Below are 19874 nucleotides of genomic sequence, written 5' to 3' on the forward strand. Positions count from 1 at the left end.
ATAAAAGCCTGGACTGAGCTTAAGTCGTGTTCAGTGACCTATAAGGTTTGGTGAACTTATGCATCAGTATCTACATGAAATGTTAGCTTCTCTTTCTACATGTTCTGGAATTACTTTGCATAGCAGTGATGACCCCCTGTATCTTGTGGAGCCTAGAGTAAAAAGGGACTGTCCTACTGCTTCACAATCCTTTTCGCATACGGCATCCAGATTATATGATAAGCTGCCCATACTGTATATATGAAGCAATCTACCTCTGCTGTAAGAAATGGCTCAGGATTTCTCTTTTCCTGAAAACCTATGACACTCATCCAAGAGGTACTATATGAGCAATAAACCCCAACTGCCCCTCAGATAACCCTTACATGCCTCATCCGGTTGTAGTGGCTTAACCAACTAGACCTCCATCATATTACTACTACCTCCACCAAAAGTTTATACAGTTTCGAATGGGGTATCTGAGGGTGGATAATGTCGTGTGGCCGGGTATCTGTCGCCAATGCCGGTACTCCCTGAGGCGCACCCCACTGGCTACACACACCAACTGCTGGATCAAGGCAATGCTCACCAACACACCAAGAAGAATGCCATAGCAGGCACCAGACACTGACAAGCTGGATCTGCAACAAGGTAATGTATATGTTATTTGTACTGAGTTAGGCATAATTTTGTTTTAGGTGAACCAGTACAGTGAATCTCCTTTATCACAGTCCTGATGTAGGCAGAAAGATCAAGGATAGTCTCATTTGATTTTTTGGTAGTATAATAATAGTTAGAATACTGGTATGGATGTTTTTGGATGGTAGATTATACACATAAGAAAAACTGCAGTAGGGAAGCTTTCAAAAGAATTTATATGAATTACTGTACTATCTTTCAATACAAATTGTACATGGCAGTATCACATGTATGGTATTTGATAAAAAAAATACTCTGACAATACTGTATTTAATGTTCTGTTTCTACTGTCTTGGGTGAGCAAGAGTGTTCCATGGAATGCAAATCATAACAAACTTTCATCAATCATATTCCTTGAACTTCAAGTACTGTATATAGTGTACCACATAAAAGCATCATCCCAACCTCTGTCTCCCACATAAGTATGGAGTACAGAAAGGTCTAAAGAGCAAGGAAACACTGATGAAATAAAGAGACGGCTGATCTTACTGTAAATCCACAAATGCATTGGGGCAGTGATGTGGGAAGAGTATGGTTGTGAAGTACAAGCTGATGAGTCTTGGGTGGCACACGGTGGTTAGGCTTAGGTGTCCACCATAAAACAAAGCCGCAGCACCAAAGAACAAGCCACTCACAAACCAACGATCGTTTACACAATTTATACACACATCTAACCTGTACGAAAATAAATCCCATTAATACAAGAAGCTCTGGTTTCATTTTTCTGCCTTTTTTACATTCTTTTTTTTTTTTTTTCCCCCCCCTATGAAACTTATAGTAGATTATTAAAAAAAAAAATGCATGTTCCAACTTCAAGCTGATTAGTTTGTTTCTTCCAATTTATTATACTATCCCAGCTGTACTATCCCAAGCTGTTGTGAGACTTAGAAACACATACCTTGCATAAAGTGAGGATCATTTCAAGCAATAAATCATAGCATTATCATAATAAACAGTTATGAACCACTGATCACTGATGTACTTCACACATATACACATGAAGTTCGTCAAAACACAACTGACTCTCCTTTCCTTTAACAATAGATTACATTGTTCTCCATCATGCTGCTTTTGGCTAAAATACTGCCCCTAGCCAAAATATGAAAATGTTTGCATCCAAAATGTTTGACAACTAAACATGCTGACATTATGGTGATGGAAAAACCAGATACAGGAAAACATAACACAATATTCCATTGTGCTGAATTAAAATAAAGTGTACTGTATCCCATTCTCTTTCCAACTTTCAGTCAAAATATGCAGCCTACACTGCTTTAATATAATTCAAATACTGTATTGTAATGACATTTGGCGTATATATCCAACGAAATTATTTAATCACTGAAAAATAGGCAATGATGTAAGAGATATACACAGCAACAGATTGATGTACCGTACTACAAACATGATCACTGTAGCTGTTGATCTATCTCTATAGCTACAGACCTAAATGGTGACCACAAACTACCTGCCTTCATGTCACCCTGTATTTCACCATCAGGCTGCCCTCCCTCTAACTCATATTGCCCTTATTCATATGACTACCTCATCCTTGGTCTCCCCTTCCCCCCCACTAATCTCTTCATCTCATCCTTGGTCTCTCTCTTTCCCTCTCCCTTTTCAGGTCAGTCACATATACACTCTCCTACTCAATCTCTCATTCTCTGCTCTAGATACAAAATAGTACCGTCAATCACAGAATAAAATACTGACTGATGTACAATAATTCATCATCACCATGTCAATTTTCCCACCCAAGGATAGGGTAAAGTAGGGTACAGAAAGAATAATTGTGAAAAACATGATAAAAGGAGATATAATTAAGTGCATGCCCAATGAAAATGACCATACACTGATTACTTCACTAATCAAGCCCCTGAAAATCTCACTCCACTTCGCCTGATTAACCAAATACAACACAACGACTGTCAGGCAATGGGTAACAGGTTATCAATGGGCCAAACACTAGTTTACTCACCATTCAAGCCCCCAGAATCCTGACTCCACCTTGCTTCAATCACAGGTAGCAGACATCAATGGGACATGCACTCATTCACCCAACAATCAAGCCCCCAGAAGCCCGACCCCACTTACCAAATACAATGATGGTCACGCAGCAGGTAGCAAGTATCACAGGTGCGGCAGTGTGAGGCTTGTCTCGGAACTTGCCTCTCACACTGGCCACATATCCTCCACGCCCCAGACTCTATAATATCCTCATACGCATCCTCCCCAGTCTTGCTCGGAGACTCAAACCCAGCACAGGCGGTGGCACGGACGAGGTACAGGCAGGTACAAGAGACACACACTAAGGCCATGAATACCAGATTCTCCAGAGGACTTATTTTGAGCATGGTGATGACTTGGGTATAATATATGAACAGAAGAAGCACACAAGATGAAAGTAACCAGGCAAAATAGAACTTAGATCTTGGATACTTAACAACATAATTTGATCCGTCTAAACCATACGTGGAGCCGCTGTCATGTACCACTTTTCTCCTAATGAATCTGTGTATTGTATAAAGCAAGGCAGGAAGAAAGACAATGTATGTAATAATAGTCATAGTCCAGGAGATGCAGCCCAGAAATACCATCACCGGGACCCCCAAAACCGCACCCCCGATGGCCATAGGAACCTTCCTTGCTCCACCACACCACGGGATTCTTAGACGGTCAGCGATGGTGTTCTTGATCCGATCTATGTTGTCTTCTTCCATTGCTTTTCTGGAGAATAATCTGAAAAATAATAATGTGCATATATTTTGTACACTGATAAAAAGCATGGGCTATGGTTACTGCAACCTACTGCACTGAAAACTTAAATTTTTGGGTGATCATAATGCTGTACTGTATTGTATTTCAAGACTAACTGCACTTACAGATATGAACTCAAATGGTATTACATCACATTTTATTTAACTATACAACTAAAAAGCAACAAGCAGATTCACACACATTCCAATAATTTCACGATGACTCAGGGGTTCACCTATTCCACTGAATGAGGGATATACACCTTGTTCTGTGTATTTCTTTAGGCACTTCATCATACAAAACATTTCATTTGCTGGTTCATTTGCTCCTCAAATTCTGTATCTATTCCTCTTTTTCTAGAACTGAACATCCAGCCATTCTCAGTAGTCAGAAGTTATTGTGTTTAAGCTAAAGCTGTTTTCCCTCGAGTATAAACCATATGGGTAGGCATCACTTCAAGGTGTTTAATTTACGGTAGTAGTTTACCAGCACACAACCTACACCTTAAATAGGAATAGCCTGTACACACACAGACATAATTAACTCCTTGAATAAAATGATTCTCTCTAATACATTCGTGCTTCTGTCAAGCAATTTTATTAAACTCTGGGGAGATCTCTCAGAATGACGGGATAAATGAAAAGTATCTAACCCTTCCATTTCAGAAAGTCTCTCCAAGACTGAATAAAATTACCAGGATGCAGCAGGAATAAAAAAAAAAAAAAGGGGGGGGGGGGCATCATTTAACACCCCTTAACTTCCTGCCGATGATGGACTGCAGGAGAAGGACAATTTCAGTCTGCAGTCCACTGGGGTCATGTTCAGATGGGCTGGGGCCACAACAACATGAATATCCATACCTATCAAATGCTTCATCAATGGCCTCACAGTTGCAGAATGTGGCCATGAGGTGTGAACGCTCCCCATCCTCACTGATATATTCACAACAACACAAGGCAGAATCATCTCGCTCAGGCTGCAACAACAACACAACAACCATATCATTAATTTATCATCATCATCACCAGCAGCAGCAGCTTAAATCACTCCACTCAACTATGCGTATCTCCACTTATTTTCCGTTCTAATGTTTTAACTGTACTCATGTCAATTTTTCAACATTTGGCCTATTAAGTTGGATGGCTGTATTTTTCTTTTTCTTTAATACCTAAATTTTTGCTGGTGCCAGTCAGTTATATTTAGGTGGCAATTTTGTTTAACTTATAGCAACCTTCTCACACAGCAGGGGTCTGATACAGCAGTTACGCTCCAAGGTCAGTCACAGTCTGAATTCCATAATATGTAAGGAGAGGCTTTATTTTCTTCTCATAAGCACATCAGAATTTCACCACCTTTTACCAGTACTCAATTCTGTGATAGGCTGTATTTATAATAATAATTTAATTTTTCACTCTCCCTTATATTCAAAGCCCCACACACACTTACAGGAGATTTGACATTTCAGTGTCGAAATGAGTCATAACTTGGTTATGATGCATTTCAACTAAAATGAACATCAAAAGTATATTCAGTATGATAACTGGTTGATAAACTGGTCTAGAAACAATAGGTTTGGAAATCTTATGAGCATAGGTCTCCACAATGATGACAAAAATGTTACATAAATAAAACATTGACATATATTACATGCTTCTTTTCCCCTGTATACTGTACATTGTTTCTCATGCAGCAGAGCAGAAGGATTCTTGTGAAGTAAACCCAAACCTACTAAAGTCGCAGCGCATGACTCTGAGGTTGTCATTATCGTACCCTGGCAACCTATCATTCAAAATGTGGGTCCAATTTCATATTATACACAAATCATATTATTATGCATGAATATATTATACATAAATATTATTATACCAGTACCCGAACATATTATACACGAATCTCATGCGTCTCACATTATACACAAAATCAGATGCACTCTGAATGATAGCCTGCCAGGACACAATAACAACAACCTCTGAGTTGCGCGCCATGACTATATAACCTTATCTTGCCTTGACATAACTGGTGTACAAAATGACCCTGGTTTGGTTGGGATGTCATGCAGGTTTTAGTAAAAATCCATGATAAAGCATGAGAAAAAGCAAAGGCATGAGGAAACACAAAAATAATTGGGAAAATAATGAATACACCACTTTCATGAAGTTTAGAAAAGACAGCCTTCTTCTTCACTACCCTTATCTCATTCTAGGAGTTTAGTTACTCTTGTAGGAGCTGCCTAGCATAGGCCAACTGGCCTACTGCAGTTGTCCTCTCTTCTTATATTCATATGTAACAGCCAGCCAGTCTGTATCAGCCTAACACTTTTGGGCCCTGGAGGGCTTCGCATGTCAGAGGGCTTCAAATGTCAGAGAACCCAAGGCAAGGCAGTTACAGTCCAGATCACAAAAGTCAAAGGCAACCACACTATGTCTCTGGCACTGTTTACAGAACAGAAAATCTTCCAGCCACTTCTTACATTTGAACTACTCAGCAAGGAACATCCACCTTGAGATCTCTACCATCATGTTACCACGCAATACAATGGAATTTGTAAAAAATAGAAAACTCAGAAAAAAGAAAAACTGTAACAAGCAGTATCTTTGTAATCTTATCAAAGTATATTAACATCATTTACACTATGCATTTTGGAAACTACCTAGTTTACAACATGCTTCACGAGCAGCTTAGCAGAGTATTACATAAGCATTGCGATGATCAACTGATAGAATCAGATGCAACTTCAAGGTATGAAGCAAAAAATTGGTGAAAATTAAAACCTGTTCATAAACGAAAAAGAGTTCAGTAGACACAGCTACTGGACCATGTCAGTACGTAATAAACAAGACACATTGACAGGTAGAGAATATAAGTACCATTTGCCTCTTCTCCCTTTTAATTATCCCTCCTGTGTTGGTGTAATGTGTTTCTCGCCACGATTAGTTGGAAAGTGTAATTTGAGTAATCTCGTGCGCACCACCAGCTGGCACTTGTTGATAAATAATAACAATTACACTGCTGCCATGGTTTTATAAATATCTATAAAAAATCATATACGTTTTTAAAAGCAGACAGCAAATTGATTGAGAAATGGATCATACCCTCTCTAAAATATGTAAGTACTGTATAAGCATGATAACAGTTTGTAATATATGAGTTGTTCCCAGGCAGACTGAGGTAGGAAATGTGGCACCTGCGCGCCATAGTGTGACAAGCCCGCCAGCTTTTCCTCCATCTTCCTTCACTGACATTCCCCCGGTTCTTGCTTTGATGGGACCTTTTACAGATTGTAGTTTTTCCTTGAGGTAAGTCCATCCCGTGGAAACCTTGTATTTAGTAACTATCAGTGTTAAGACCTGAAAACGACGGAGATAATGAGAAATGGTGGATGTGAACATTTCCTCCATCTCCAGCCAGGAATATTTAGGTTGGCATTCCTGTAAGGGCTGTCTGGCTGGCAACCTCACCGACACGGAAGCACAGGCCAGGGCAGCCACCGAGATATGTGGGCAAATCATATCGGCGTACTGCTAATGTGGCACAAAGGGAAGCATCTCGTAATTTGTTCACGAGATGTAATGAACCTTGCGATGCAGACCTCTGGCATCCTTATGACGAGGACTACCCTCACACAGTTGACATGTGTGTTGACAAAGACTTTCCTTGGAGCAGTAACGTAGTTATTGTATCTGGCCATTTGACAGCTGACTTCCAAGGAAATAATTCCTTGTAGCTGTCAGTGGAAGCCCCTTGAAAGTTAAATCGGATGTTGACTATCTGTTAACCTTGTTTAGTTTTGCCCTATATTGGAGGAAATTACAAATGAAATTATATTGACATATGAGGTCATATTTTTTGACCAAAAAAAAAAAAAAAAAAAAAAATGTGGAGTGGTTGCAGTTGGTATACACAAGTGGCATCATTGTATTGCATACATTTTCATCATTTAATATTCTAAACCATTTTTCCACAATGTTGAGGTATCTTGTCTCATTTGGGACATCAGAAAATTATTCTCCATCTTCCATGCTATAGGAGGTAGTTGCAATCTTCCCACCCGCCAGCCACGGTGGTAATCAAAATTACTAGAGTCCCAGTCCATGAAGCAGCAGAAGAAATGCCAGCTGCCTCGTAGTGGTGCCATGGCTGTTTGATGGAGAGAACTTTTTGCCTGACAGTACCAAACTTTATGACAAAATCTGGTGTGACAGAGGTGCAGCAATGGTCAAGGACTGTTGTCCTTCTGACTGGCATGATAGATGCAGGTGCCACTGTGGTTTAATTAACATATCGCCTCGAAAGGTGGAGGTGCGGGTTTGAGTCCTGCTGTTGGTGGCCTAGGATTTTTATGGTCTTGCAAAGTGATCACCATTGATTTACCCTGGGTTGCCATATTATCTTAGCAGTAGTGTACAGATGGGGAGGTTATAATCTCCCACTCCTATCAGTCCCTGTTGCCATGTATGGCAAGTAGGATATATGTGTGGCTGGTAAGCTCATTCATCCCCAGGGAGTTAAACTTTCCTCCAGTCCCATCCTAATCTACTTTCTCAGGCATCAGATTTTTATTTCTCCAGTCATCCTTTGATTTCTATTTTTTTTTTTTTTTTTTCAGGTTTTCACAACCCATATAACCCTACCCAACCAAAACTGATACACAACAGGGTATTGTATCGTATTGTTCATAAAGGCTCCAGCATTCTTGCATGCATTGGCCTTGATCACTTAATGGTGGCTCTCCATGCTGCTTGATCTCTGGCAGCCTTCCTATTCAGTCCCTCATCCTTGAGGTCACATGTTGTGACCTCGTCCCAGGTCTTTTTTGGTCTGCCTCTAGCAGCCCTTCCCCTGACATTCACACTTCTAACCTTCTGCACCCAATAGTGTTCCTCCATCCTCTCAACATACCCAAACCATTGAAATCTACCCCTCCTCATCTTGACACCAGTACATTCAAGTCCCATCCTTCCTTTCAACTCTTCTGTTGCAATCCTAGCTCTCCCAGGCCTTGCATTCAGGAAAGCACTATGTATCCATCTAATCACTGAGGAGTGAGAGATAGCAATTTTAGGCCAAATGAGGAGTGAAAAGTGTATAGTAGTGAAGACATTAATAACGTTTTATCATAACACCTTCATTAAAAAAAAAAAAAAAAAAAAAAAAAAAAATGAATAATCCCCATCAGTGTAGCCTTTTAAGTATGTCACCTTCTTGTAGAGGATGCCAGAGATTTTTATCTTTTTGCAGTCTATTTCTTTTAGCTCCTTGGTAAAACAACACAATAGTACAGCTCTACATCTTGTCTATAGCAGTTTTCATGACAAACATCTCCTATAGTGTTAGTCTCTCTGTTACAGCTCAGTATTCAAGGTGAAGTCATAATTTTAGGTCATTAAAATGGACAAATTATTGACTACAGTGTTTCTAAAGACTTGCTTTTTGCAGTGTGGTGTAGCCAATGGAAGGTTTACCACTGGATGTCTCGGCACTGGGTGAGGATGGGTCGCAGATGATCACCCTTGTGGAGACCTGCACCCTTGATGATGATGCCACACAGCCCAATGTACACATTCTCTCACCTCACCAGGTTTGTACACTTACATGTGCTGCACAGTACAACATCGCATGGCTGAATTTTACGCGTAACCTATGACTGTCATGCTGGTGTACTTGACTGTACATAGAAAATGTGCATTCCGCTTATTAACATTACCTAAATGAGAAGCAGTTATTACATTAGTTACATTAAAAAAATCAGAGGGCAACACTTGAACTGTGGTTGGCCAGGATAGTTTACTGTGGCTAGTGTCAGTTTTACTTAGCTTTAGATAAACTTCATAGAAAAAGATTGATATTGTGTTCCCTACACTGATGTTGCAGGAAGTTAAGCCTTTTTTTCCCAACAGTTCACAACTTTTGGTAGGGAGTAATTATCTGGTTTTGGCATTTGGTTTAGTTCACAGTCCATTTAAAGCATTAGCAGTACCATGGCCAACTACAGTATAGAGAGTCTATTAGAGAAAGCATGGTGTAATTTCATTTGATATTTACTCTTTTCACAGCATGAGAGGAGCAGCAGTTATACCTTTCATGCTGAGAGTTAGTATTATGCTACACTTACCACATTCAATCCAGTGATGTACTTTTTTTGAATTGTATGTGATTTTCAGCTTAGGAAGAACATCTAGTGAAGGAGTTCATGAAGACTACATCTCACTCCTTGGTTGCAAAAAGTCAATTGAGTAGTGTTGGTAGTGTAGAGGCAGCATGAGTAAAATATTGGTGATATTCTTGGACTGAGAGGGTGAACATAGGTTAGTTTAGTACAATTTAGTAATTGTAATCTTTTGACAGCTTGAGAGGAGCAGCGCCCACAGCCTACATGATGACAGTCAGCGCCACACCTCACTGGTTCCATCCCCTGAAGGCAACACCTTCCCCAGGATCCAGAAGGTCATATCACATGCCTCCAGCCCACATTGCCTTGTTTGCAATGCCAAGCTGGGAGTGTCTGCTAGGGGTGCCATGGAAGTGTTCTCAGAGAAGGTACGGTGCTGTGAATGAAGTACTGTATACCCTTCTTTGTTATTACCTTTGCAGACAAAGTTGGAAGAAGTTATGTATTGTCTTTGTTTGTCTGCCTGTTATGATATGGTACTGGATTTCATTTAAAACTTTGTGCATAGGTGGGCAGTGGGTCAGGGATGAGTTGAATACATTTTTTAGGTGGATCTGGATCCAGATGCAAGAAATCATAAATTTTCTAGCAGTGGCAGAGGCATACACTGTTGTTTAACAGGTTAGATGAAGAGTGGTGATTTGAGTGACCGTGTGCGACCCTAAAAGTATTCATTTGGTGGGAAAGAGGATTACATTATTAAATCATAAATTTAATTGATGTTGGTGGGGATGTGAGCTGTCAGTTCATTCTAATTGGTGTTTTTGCCCCAGACTTATGAGAATCCTGTTGTTGTTGATGTAGTAACCAGTTGCTCAATCGAACGTGAACTTGGTGGAGTGCATGCTGAAGTTACCTTTTTCGTGGAGTTGACCATCCTCGTTTTGGTGGATAAGGAGGGACTTTAGGGATGTGGAGCTTTCAGGTTACATCAGTGCCACCACAAGGTGTCCATCTTCAGCTCCCTACCATTCTTTAAATGTGTCTGTCATATGTCAGTGGTTGTTCTGTAGCAGAGTTTTTTCTTTTTTTTTCTTTTTCACAGTTTCTATTTCAAGAGCTCACTTCATATAGAAGACAGGTGAAAAGTTAATTTCCTTCTGTCTGTCAGTTAAATTCCCCTCATTTTCCACAATATCCCATCATACATCCTCTGCTTCCTTAGTGGCTTTTACAGTTACCAAACTGCTGTCTAAAGTCAGCCTATGCTGCCAGTTTACCTATGCTACAACTTAGTGGCATCCCAAGTTAGGATGAGAGTAATAATAATAATTAAAATTTTGCAGATATTCCCAGGGGAATGCCATCTGGTCTCTGCAAAAAAATCTCTTGCATTCAGAGGGGTGTTTTTTTCCCATCTCTCCTTGGAGGAGTTTATAAACTGTATGGATTTGTGCTTTTTTTTTTTTTTTTTTTCCAGTATTGAATCTTAGCCCCATAAAACTTTAAAAAAAAACTAAAATATGAAAAAGGTGTCTGAGATACAAGTATATTGGCCAAGAGGAACAGTTCTATCAAGTTGGAAGCAAGGAAGTAAAGAAATGAAGCAGTGACACAAAATTGAAGAATGTTTAGATTAAGACTGAAAGAAGTAAGAAACTAAGGAAATGTAGTGGGTTGTCCAGCACAGTGTGGAGACTATGATGGTGATGATGTTAGTCCGATGTATGGTATGGATTTGATAGTGGTGGTGATGACCCATGTATTTGTGATAATAAAGTTAGGATGATGATAGTGGTAGTGACAGTAAAGGTTTTATTTTAAGTGACTTTAGAGATTTTGCAACACCTCTTCCATAGTGATTTATTCTGCATATTACATCTCAGCATCCTCTTTGTGGCTCCAAAAATGATGATGAGGAAGATGATGATAAATTGCTAAGGAATAGGTACACCAAAACTATTTTATGCCAGTTACCAGTATTCTACAATCCCAAGAATGATGATGATGATGATGGTATTGATGATGATGATGATAGTATTGATGATGGTAATGGTGATGATGATGGTAATGATGATAATGGTATTGATGATAATGGTATTGATGATGCTAATGATGATGATGTGTGTTTTCCTCAGGCCAAGACATCCCACCGTCAGCTTCAGGTTCACACGGTCCTTAGCACCATTGTGAACCAGGACGTCAGTGTAGTTGTGGCTCACTCCACCATCGTCTGCAAGAAATGCTTCAAGCTTATTGACGACATCGACTCACTGGAGGGTCAGCTGATAAATATGAAGCAGGTGAGATAGTCTGGTTATCATTTTGTTGTTGTTGTTGTATTCAGAGTTTCATGTGGACGTCAGCCTGACAGACAACAAGCTAAAGTTGTCCTCCTCCAGCAGACCACCATCCTCCTTTTGGGGGATAAGGAGGGTAAAGTTGAGGGATGTTTTTATAACATAGTACTGTAGTTACACTGGTTGATTGCATCCCTCTTCAGCAGAAAAAGTTTGATTATCAAGGTTTTTGGTTCCTGCCTAACCCCATATATTAGGTGGGCATCAGGGTTGTGATGATGCTGGTGATGATGATGATTCTGGATTCTGCCTCGCCTCGTAGTGTACTGGAGAGGAACACAGTGACGCTTTGGTACCAGTATAACCCAGTGGCTCTGCTGCAAGGTTGGTGGACTAAAGGAGAAGTGTTCATATTAAGATGAGGTAGGGTCACAGCAACAAGCTCATCTTTTCTATCAGGTGGGAATTGAGTTTAATATGATGATTATGTTGTTGCTGATGATGATGATGATATTTGCAGGTGGTGACTAATAAATACATGCGAACACTGGCCATTGTGAAACAGGACTGTCTGGAGGAGAATGTGGAGAGTGTGTTGGAGGAAGACACACTCAACCTTGAAGCCTCCAATCTCACCAAGGATGATAAGGACTTCAAGGTTTACATGGGATCAGGTTGGTCACATTTGGTTTATTGTGAAAATAGCTAAGATCTTTAATGGAGACGTCCTTCAAGTGGCTCTGCACTGAGGGAAAAGCCTAATGGTTTCCTTAAACCCAAGAATCCAATTACAGTGCTGGATAGTAACCATATAGCCAGATAACAGGGTGAAATGAAGCCTACTTTGGTGCTCCTGTTAATTGGGTGGAGAGATGCAAATGCAGTGTCTTACCTTAAATGACAGTACCAGTCAAGATCTAACACAAACCTCTACTCTGAGGGAGGGAGGGAGGGTTGAGAATGGTGATGAACTATAGTGCATTTCTTGTCACTCAGTGAAAGTCCCTAATGCCTTTTATCTCAGTTGATGCCACGTGTAGTCAGAGTAGAGGGTGATTTAACCCAGGTGTCTCTTTCCTACATCATAACTATGATTTATTGAATTTCATATGACCACGACATAGTGTGTGGAGGTTGTTGTTGTGGCCTAGTTCCACGAAACATACCAACTGTGCGAGTATTAATCCTGCAGGTGGAGGGATGAGTGGGAGTGGCAGTGGAGGTGGACGAGGAAGGCGTTCAAGGAGAGGGAGGGGACGGGGTCGACCAGCCAGTGTCAAGTTGGAGGTGAAGCAGGAGGAGCACGTGGAAGTCATCACTGGTCTGGCAGCCAGCGAGTCCGTAGAGTCATTCAGGCACCAGGTGTGTTTAGCAGAGGTTAGGTTGAATTAGGTTACTTAAGTGTAATGTAGGTTTGGTTTGATTAATGTACATGAGGTAGGTAAGGACAGGTTAGGGCAAGCCAGGGAAGGATGGGATAGTTTGTTTGGTTGGATGAAACAAGAGGACCCTGTTGAAGTTTTTACTAGTCTGGCTGCTAGCAGGGCCATAGAATTCAGGCAACAGGTGTGTCTAGGTTACATTAGATTAGGTTAAGTGAAGTAGGAGCAGGCTGTTGAAGTCATCACCAGCCTGGTCTCCAGTGAGTTCTTTTGAAAAGTTTTCTATCTACCTCAACAAACGGCAGTGCAAGAATTTTACCCCTTATCCAGAATTCTGGGTATCCAGAAACTGTTTTTCCCACAAACTGGCTATTGTTGGCCCTGGGAGGTACTACCTTGTGATAAATGCCTGCAGGCCTGGCAACTAGCCACACAACCTTCACTCTTAGGTGGGGAAGACACTCACAAGTATTTAGAGTCAAAGTCTGTGCTGATATTCACAGTGTTACAAATCTTAGTTATTACATATCTTAAACACATTTTTTTTTATTATTATTATTATTATTTTTTCAACAGTTTCCAGCAGCTGTTGGGAGATATTAAGCTGGTTTCGGTTGTTAGTTTATCTTCCAGTCCGATGGAAGCATTAGTTATACCATGGCCGTCTCTAATATGGGTATTCTTGAAGAGGAAGAGTTGTGTCATTTTTATGTATTTATGCATGCATGTATGTATGTATATTTTGTTACATATTTTTTCATTTTTGACCCAGACACTCACATGCCTCTCATTGCCAGGGTTTGTTGGGCTCAGACAGCAATGAGGCACTTGATGGAGGACTGGAGGAGGGGTTGGAGGAGGGTGAGGCAGGTGGAGCAGACATGCTTATGGTGGAGGAGGAAATACTTGAGGACTCAGCAGTGGTGGATGGGGTGGAGGATGTCATGGAGGTGGATGGATTGGACCTGGACGACACAGTTGGATGTGGGCAGGTTAGTTCACTTTCAGTGTCACTGTCAGTAGTGATCAGAATATACTGATATACTGTCCTCCATTTATACTTGAAGATGATCTAAAATTGCCATCTGTCCATCTTTATTCCTGAGTTTTAACAGTAAATTAACACAAGAAAAGGTGCTGGAAGGGACATTTTCATGAGGTGGCGCTGATATGACTGGGCTGTGGAGCTGCTCAGTGATACAAATCCCCTGCCTGTCCCTTGAACTGAGGGTAGTTGACTGCAGACTAAGGGCAGTTTTGACCTGTAGTCCCCTTGGTGCATGTTCCGATGAGTCTTGGATTACAAGTATTGCTGCTGCTTACTTATGAGTATGATGTGTATCACAAAGAAGTGCTGTGGAAAGGATGTAGACCTATAACAAAGACCTTTTCTGTCACTCAGCTGTGTGAAATAAGCTACAAAAGTGTGATAATCCAGAGCAAATTAAGGTGAAAAGAACTATATCATTACAGTACTTAAATATGCCTCTCGATATCTCCAGTGGCATATAGGTGTACACAGGGTTGTATTCTAAATGACTTTGGCCATTTAATAACACCTTCTCAATTGTGATTTATTCCACATGTTACCCATCGGTATCCTGCTGTATTTTATTGATGTAACCTCTGTCAGTGTTAAAATGATAAGATAATATACAAAAGAATGTTAAGGTGTAGTATGTAAAGTAACTCACTAAGGAAAGGGAGCCACAAAACTTCCTGTGGTTCGGTACCTTGAATGCGCCCCACAGAAGTATAAGGTCATGTAGTGTAGCTTATTATTGTGTACCCTGCCATACAGATAGAAGGCTTAACCCTGCCATCGTTGGGAGCTGCTGAATTGGGTGTAGGAGCTGATCCATCTAACCTGCACCCAAATGTCCCCCACCACTTGCACCACCTGGCTGACGACACCATTGACAAGTACAAGTGTTCCTTCTGCTCCGTCAAGATGACTGTCTGGGCCGACATTCAGGCCCACATGAGAGCGGTCAGTAGCATGTAAACCTGAATTGGATGGTACAGGATTTTTATTTTTTTTCTTCTTTACGCATAACAGCACAGTATACAGTAGGTACTTGAATAGATCGTATTTATTGTTATTTTTAGTCTAAACATTTGTATGTGTTCAATTAGGTTAAGAAACAAAATTCTACTTTATTTGGTCGTTTTAATAGAAATTTATTTTTCAGGCTCACCCAGAGCGTTTGAATGAATGTGATGTATGTAAAGAGAGACTTGCATCAAGAGCTGACTTACTGCGCCACTATGAGGAACACATTGCATCAGGAGAGAAGCCATATGCATGTACCATGTGTCCCCGTAGGTATGCTCTTCCACGACAGTTGAAGGAACATAAGAGGCTTCACATGAACAAAACTTTTGGATGCGCTCACTGTCCCAAGAGATTCCGGTCTGAGGTAGCCCTCCAGGAGCACTTCAATATCCACACTGGTAATCGGCCATATGGATGTGACCAGTGCTGTAAGAAATTCACATCAAAACACATCCTCAAGACACACATGAAGACACATGGAGTGCGTCACAGGCCATTCCCGTGTAAAATCTGTGGCAAAAACTTCCTCACCACACATCACTTGTCTGACCACCTCAATGTTCATGAAGGGAAGAAGAATTTCATCTGTGAGAATTGTGGTAAAGCTTTTGCAACCCAGAGAAGCTTAGATCTCCATGCTATAACTCACTCTGGTGTTAAAAACTTTGCCTGTTCAGTTTGCCATAAGCTTTTTGCCAGGAAAGGGGAAGTTGAGGATCATGAGAGAACCCATACAGGAGAGAAGCCCTTCCAGTGTGAGATTTGTGGGTCAACTTTCAGCCAGAGGAGTAATCTTCAGTCCCACAAGAGGACAACACACTACCAAGAAAAGAGGTACCAGTGTAGTCAGTGTAATAAGGCATTTAAGAGGAAGAGGCTGCTGGTTTATCACGTCATGAGTGTCCACACGGGGGAGAGGCCGTATAAATGCAAACAGTGTAGTGCCCAGTTTGTGTATCCTGAACATTATAAGAAGCACTTGAGAATTCATACTGGTGAGAAGCCATTTAAATGTGATATCTGTGGAAAGACCTTCAATTCGAGAGACAATCGCAATGCCCATAAGTTCATTCACTCCGATAAAAAGCCTTATGAGTGTGTGCTGTGTTCTGCTGGCTTCATGCGCAAGCCAATGTTAGTCTCTCACCTCCAGCAACATGGCCACACTGAGAATGTTGAAGCCTACATCAAGATCAATCCTCCAACAATTGTGGCAAGTGAACTGACAGAAGGCAGTCCCAGCCCAGCAGCCACCGTTCGCACCATGAAGCTGGATGAGGAGCAGAGTATGGAGCCAAGTCTGGACACCCCCATGCAGCTGGTAAGACAGGGAGTGCGAGATGGAGAGACAGTTGAGGTTGTGTCCCGTCCTGTTCACATCATTGAAGCAGATGACCTGCCTCGCTACATTATACATACTACAGGAGGGGGAGAGCGAGCTGAAGAAGGAGTAGGGCATTTTTTGGCCTCATTGCAGGGTCAGGTTGTTGAAGTGCGGGCTGAAGATATTGAACGTTACACTGACCTTACACCTGACCAGATGACCCAGGTTGCCCAAGTGGCAGCACAGGTGGTTGCGGGTCAGCCACAGACTGCAGGGATACAGCAGGTGGCTGTGTCAGGGGATCTGCGTCCATTTAACATCCAGCTAGAGTCTTCTGGCCGGGAGATTACCCTGCAGGCTCCATCTGCTAGTGCTCGTGAGGTTGCAACTTCCATAGGGGCATCATCAACAGCACGAGATGGCACCCTGCCGACAGTGACCCAGGTGCAGGGGAATGGTGGCACAACGGTGTTAGTGGGAGGTAGGCAGATGGTGTATGACTCGGGGGGACTGGGACAGGCCACTCTTAGAAAGTATTCATATTGATCAGTTACAAGGAATCAGAGGCTAATATTGACTTACTGGAAGGAGCTGTGAACCATATTGTCTAGTAAGAAGGAATCCTGGGCTCATATTGCCTGGTAGGAAGGGGTCCTAGGTCTGTACTGACTGGTTGGAAGGAGTCAAAGGTCCATACTGACTGGCTGCACTGAGTCACGAGGCCACATTGACTAGTTACCAGGGGCCAGGAGCCCATGTTGACTGGCTGGAAGGAGTCAGGGGCCCATATATTAATCTGTTATTGAGAGTGGCTCCTATTCTCCTCATGGGATGATATAGGATTGGATGATGGATGGATGGATGGATAGTATGTTCTGAAATATCACTACCACTACTCCTTGGATACTACTGGTACAGTAGATTGGAAGAAATTGGGAAATCAGCTTGACAGGTAGCAGTGGAACTGTAATAGGCCACTTTTATGTAAATTACTGGAGTTGATAGCAGAAAAAAAAAAGGTGTGTGTGACACACAAGGACTTTCTGTGTGCTGATTAGTCTAGGAGGCCTTTTAGCACCTCTTCCTTAAAAGTTTACAATAAGTCCTCATTATAAGTCACAATATTTGATATTCTTTTTTTTTGCTATTACATGTGCAGTAAATATAAGAAGATTGCCTGTTTAAGTTCCATTGCTACCAGTAAAGCATAATTGCCAATTTCCTCCTGTTTACAGCACCAGGTGATTGGAAGAAGTTGTAAAACCCATGTTTGTATATTGAGGATGGGCTGAATGTTCATACTCCACACATTAATATTCAGTTGTATGTATATTTATGCCAATTGTGCTAATGCCATAAGATTGTAAAAGCATGCAAAAGAATGTGAAAGTTATGGACAACACAAGTTATTGAGAAAGAGGTGGTAGAAAGCTTCGTAAGATAACAAGAATACAAGCCATGGACTGCGGTAATAATCACTCATTTTGTCATAGTGAAGTGGTGGCAGTAGAAGTAGTAGCTGCAGCCTGAGGTTCATCTGAAATATGAACCCAGTGGACTGCAAGATGAAGTTCCCCGTTTTCTGTCCACCATCCTTTTTAGGGGACGGAAGGGATTGTGAGTTGTTTGTATAACCAAGCAGCTCCACTACCTGGCCATACTAGTGCCACCTCATGAAGGCTTCCATCACCAGCACCAAATTGTAATGGTAAACAAAAGATTCACTGTCAGGCTATCCCCCACCCCTCTTTAAAGTTGGGGTGTGTGAAAAAAAAAAAAAAATGTCATTAGGTGAGCAGTCATTAAAAGGACATTATAACATGGCTTCAGTGGAGACAGGTGTTGGAAGATCAAAAAAATGGTAGAAGATAAACTACAGTTTGGTGACCAGCACCCTCATATGTGTGCATATCATAGTTTATGTGCATAAAAGATTCAGCTCCATGTTATGTTTGAAGAGTGAAAATTGGAATTAGAAGGCCAGAATAGAAATTTAGTACATTTTTTTTTCTCGACTTTGGCGTGGGTTTTCCTCTTTTTGCAGCATATTTCACATAGCTCAGTGATCAAAGAAAGACTGCTACAGCCCTACATCCTTTCCATAGCACTTGTTTGTGGCCAGCATGATGTTGTGTCATTAATCTCGTTAAAACTCATCATTCAAGATGGGGAGATGTTAATTTTAGGCCAGATTAGAGTAAAAAGAGTATATGCTACCAATATTAAACCCCCTGAAGCTGAGTGGCCTGTTTTTTAGTTAATTCTTTGTGCAACCAGACAACAGTCTTAAACTTTGTAATGGCCTCTATTACTGAAAGTTTAGTTTATATAAGGCTGTGGTAACCCACACTGTTCAAAGTCAATCAGGAGGTGCCAGAAATAACAACAGGAAATGACGTCCCTGGGGTGAATGGGTTAATGTATTGTATCTCAAGACCATTGCATCTTCCACTTCTATCACAGTCTGACATTGGTCCTAGCAGACTTTAAACAATGGATAATTTCATATATTACATCTTCAGAGACCGTATCTATTCACAACCCTGCCTTACCAGAGTTAAGGTAGAATTTATTTAACAGTATACTGTAACTGGTTCTGTAGTACCAGATGAGTGTTGAGCTTTGATATTATTTAATATAATTTTATAATATATTTATAGGCACTATAAGAAATCATAGATTGTTTTAATTTTATTTTAAATGAAATGTATGCCATTTTCAGTTTTTAAAATATAATTGTGCATGTACTATGCAAGTTAGATGCATTTACATTCCTTGGTAGCAAACCAGTCCCTGTACAAACTGTTAAAATGTTGTTTTACAATGATAATATTTAATTGTCTTGCACAAAACAAAAATATGCTTCCATTAACTATAATGGTAATACTGCATACTATATTATATTTAATTGACATCTGTTGCTCCATTGAGTTGGTATCTGACAAACTGTCATGCAAAGGAATTCATATAAATATATCATATCTAGCTATATATGTACTTTGTATTGTGTATTTTCCTTCATATTTTAAAATAGATAATATCGGTCAAAATGAGTCATACTGAATGTTGTCAGTGTAGTACTGTTTTGAATGTAAGTGATGGCTTCATTAAAGGTCAGGTAACATTTTTGTGACACCTTGGTACTGCATTAATAGTATATTTGTGAAAGCAGTGCAGAAGCTACAAGATGGGTGTATGACTGTGTTTTCGTCCACATGAGTGTATGGTTTATACTGTACTTTAATATTGCATGGGTAGTTAGAGTAGT

At 40.8% G+C, this 19874-nt stretch overlaps 2 protein-coding genes across 2 annotated transcripts; one reads left to right on the top strand and one right to left on the bottom strand.

Annotated features, from left to right (window-relative positions):
- Positions 1–361: 361 nt before the first annotated feature.
- GABPI (zinc finger DHHC-type palmitoyltransferase GABPI) lies at positions 362–4435 on the bottom strand. The gene is made up of 4 exons (XM_080269406.1): positions 4296–4435; positions 2773–3417; positions 1168–1353; positions 362–620 (listed from the first exon to the last, which is right to left on the bottom strand). Exons 1-4 carry the CDS (start codon positions 4433–4435, stop codon positions 419–421), a joined length of 1173 nt encoding a protein of 390 aa, XP_080125532.1. The 3' UTR covers positions 362–418.
- Positions 4436–6635: 2200 nt separating this feature from the next.
- Positions 6636–19587, top strand: LOC145395915 (uncharacterized). Its single transcript, XM_080269441.1, has 9 exons — positions 6636–6731; positions 8872–9013; positions 9781–9972; positions 11683–11847; positions 12365–12518; positions 13037–13206; positions 14024–14218; positions 15028–15216; positions 15419–19587. Exons 2-9 carry the CDS (start codon positions 8885–8887, stop codon positions 17150–17152), a joined length of 2928 nt encoding a protein of 975 aa, XP_080125567.1. The 5' UTR covers positions 6636–6731; positions 8872–8884; the 3' UTR covers positions 17153–19587.
- The last annotated feature ends 287 nt before the right edge of the window (positions 19588–19874 follow it).

The sequence above is a fragment of the Coenobita brevimanus genome, chromosome 33 (genome assembly GCF_032717465.1).
Source record: "Coenobita brevimanus isolate Jiangsu-jjx chromosome 33, ASM3271746v2, whole genome shotgun sequence".
NCBI lineage: Eukaryota > Metazoa > Arthropoda > Malacostraca > Decapoda > Coenobitidae > Coenobita > Coenobita brevimanus.

Bases quoted from the DNA above. Each gene is read 5' to 3' on its own strand.
- GABPI (XM_080269406.1), bottom strand. From the start codon at position 4,435: ATGGTTGTTGTGTTGTTGTTGCAGCCTGAGCGAGATGATTCTGCCTTG. The intron at 3,418-4,295 runs GTATGGATATTC...ATTATTTTTCAG, and splicing joins ATTGATGAAGCATTTGATAG to ATTATTCTCCAGAAAAGCAA. The intron at 1,354-2,772 runs GTAAGTGGGGTC...ATTTTCGTACAG, and splicing joins CGTGACCATCATTGTATTTG to GTTAGATGTGTGTATAAATT.
- LOC145395915 (XM_080269441.1), top strand. From the start codon at position 8,885: ATGGAAGGTTTACCACTGGATGTCTCGGCACTGGGTGAGGATGGGTCG. The intron at 9,973-11,682 runs GTACGGTGCTGT...TGTTTTCCTCAG, and splicing joins TGGAAGTGTTCTCAGAGAAG to GCCAAGACATCCCACCGTCA. The intron at 13,207-14,023 runs GTGTGTTTAGCA...TCTCATTGCCAG, and splicing joins TAGAGTCATTCAGGCACCAG to GGTTTGTTGGGCTCAGACAG.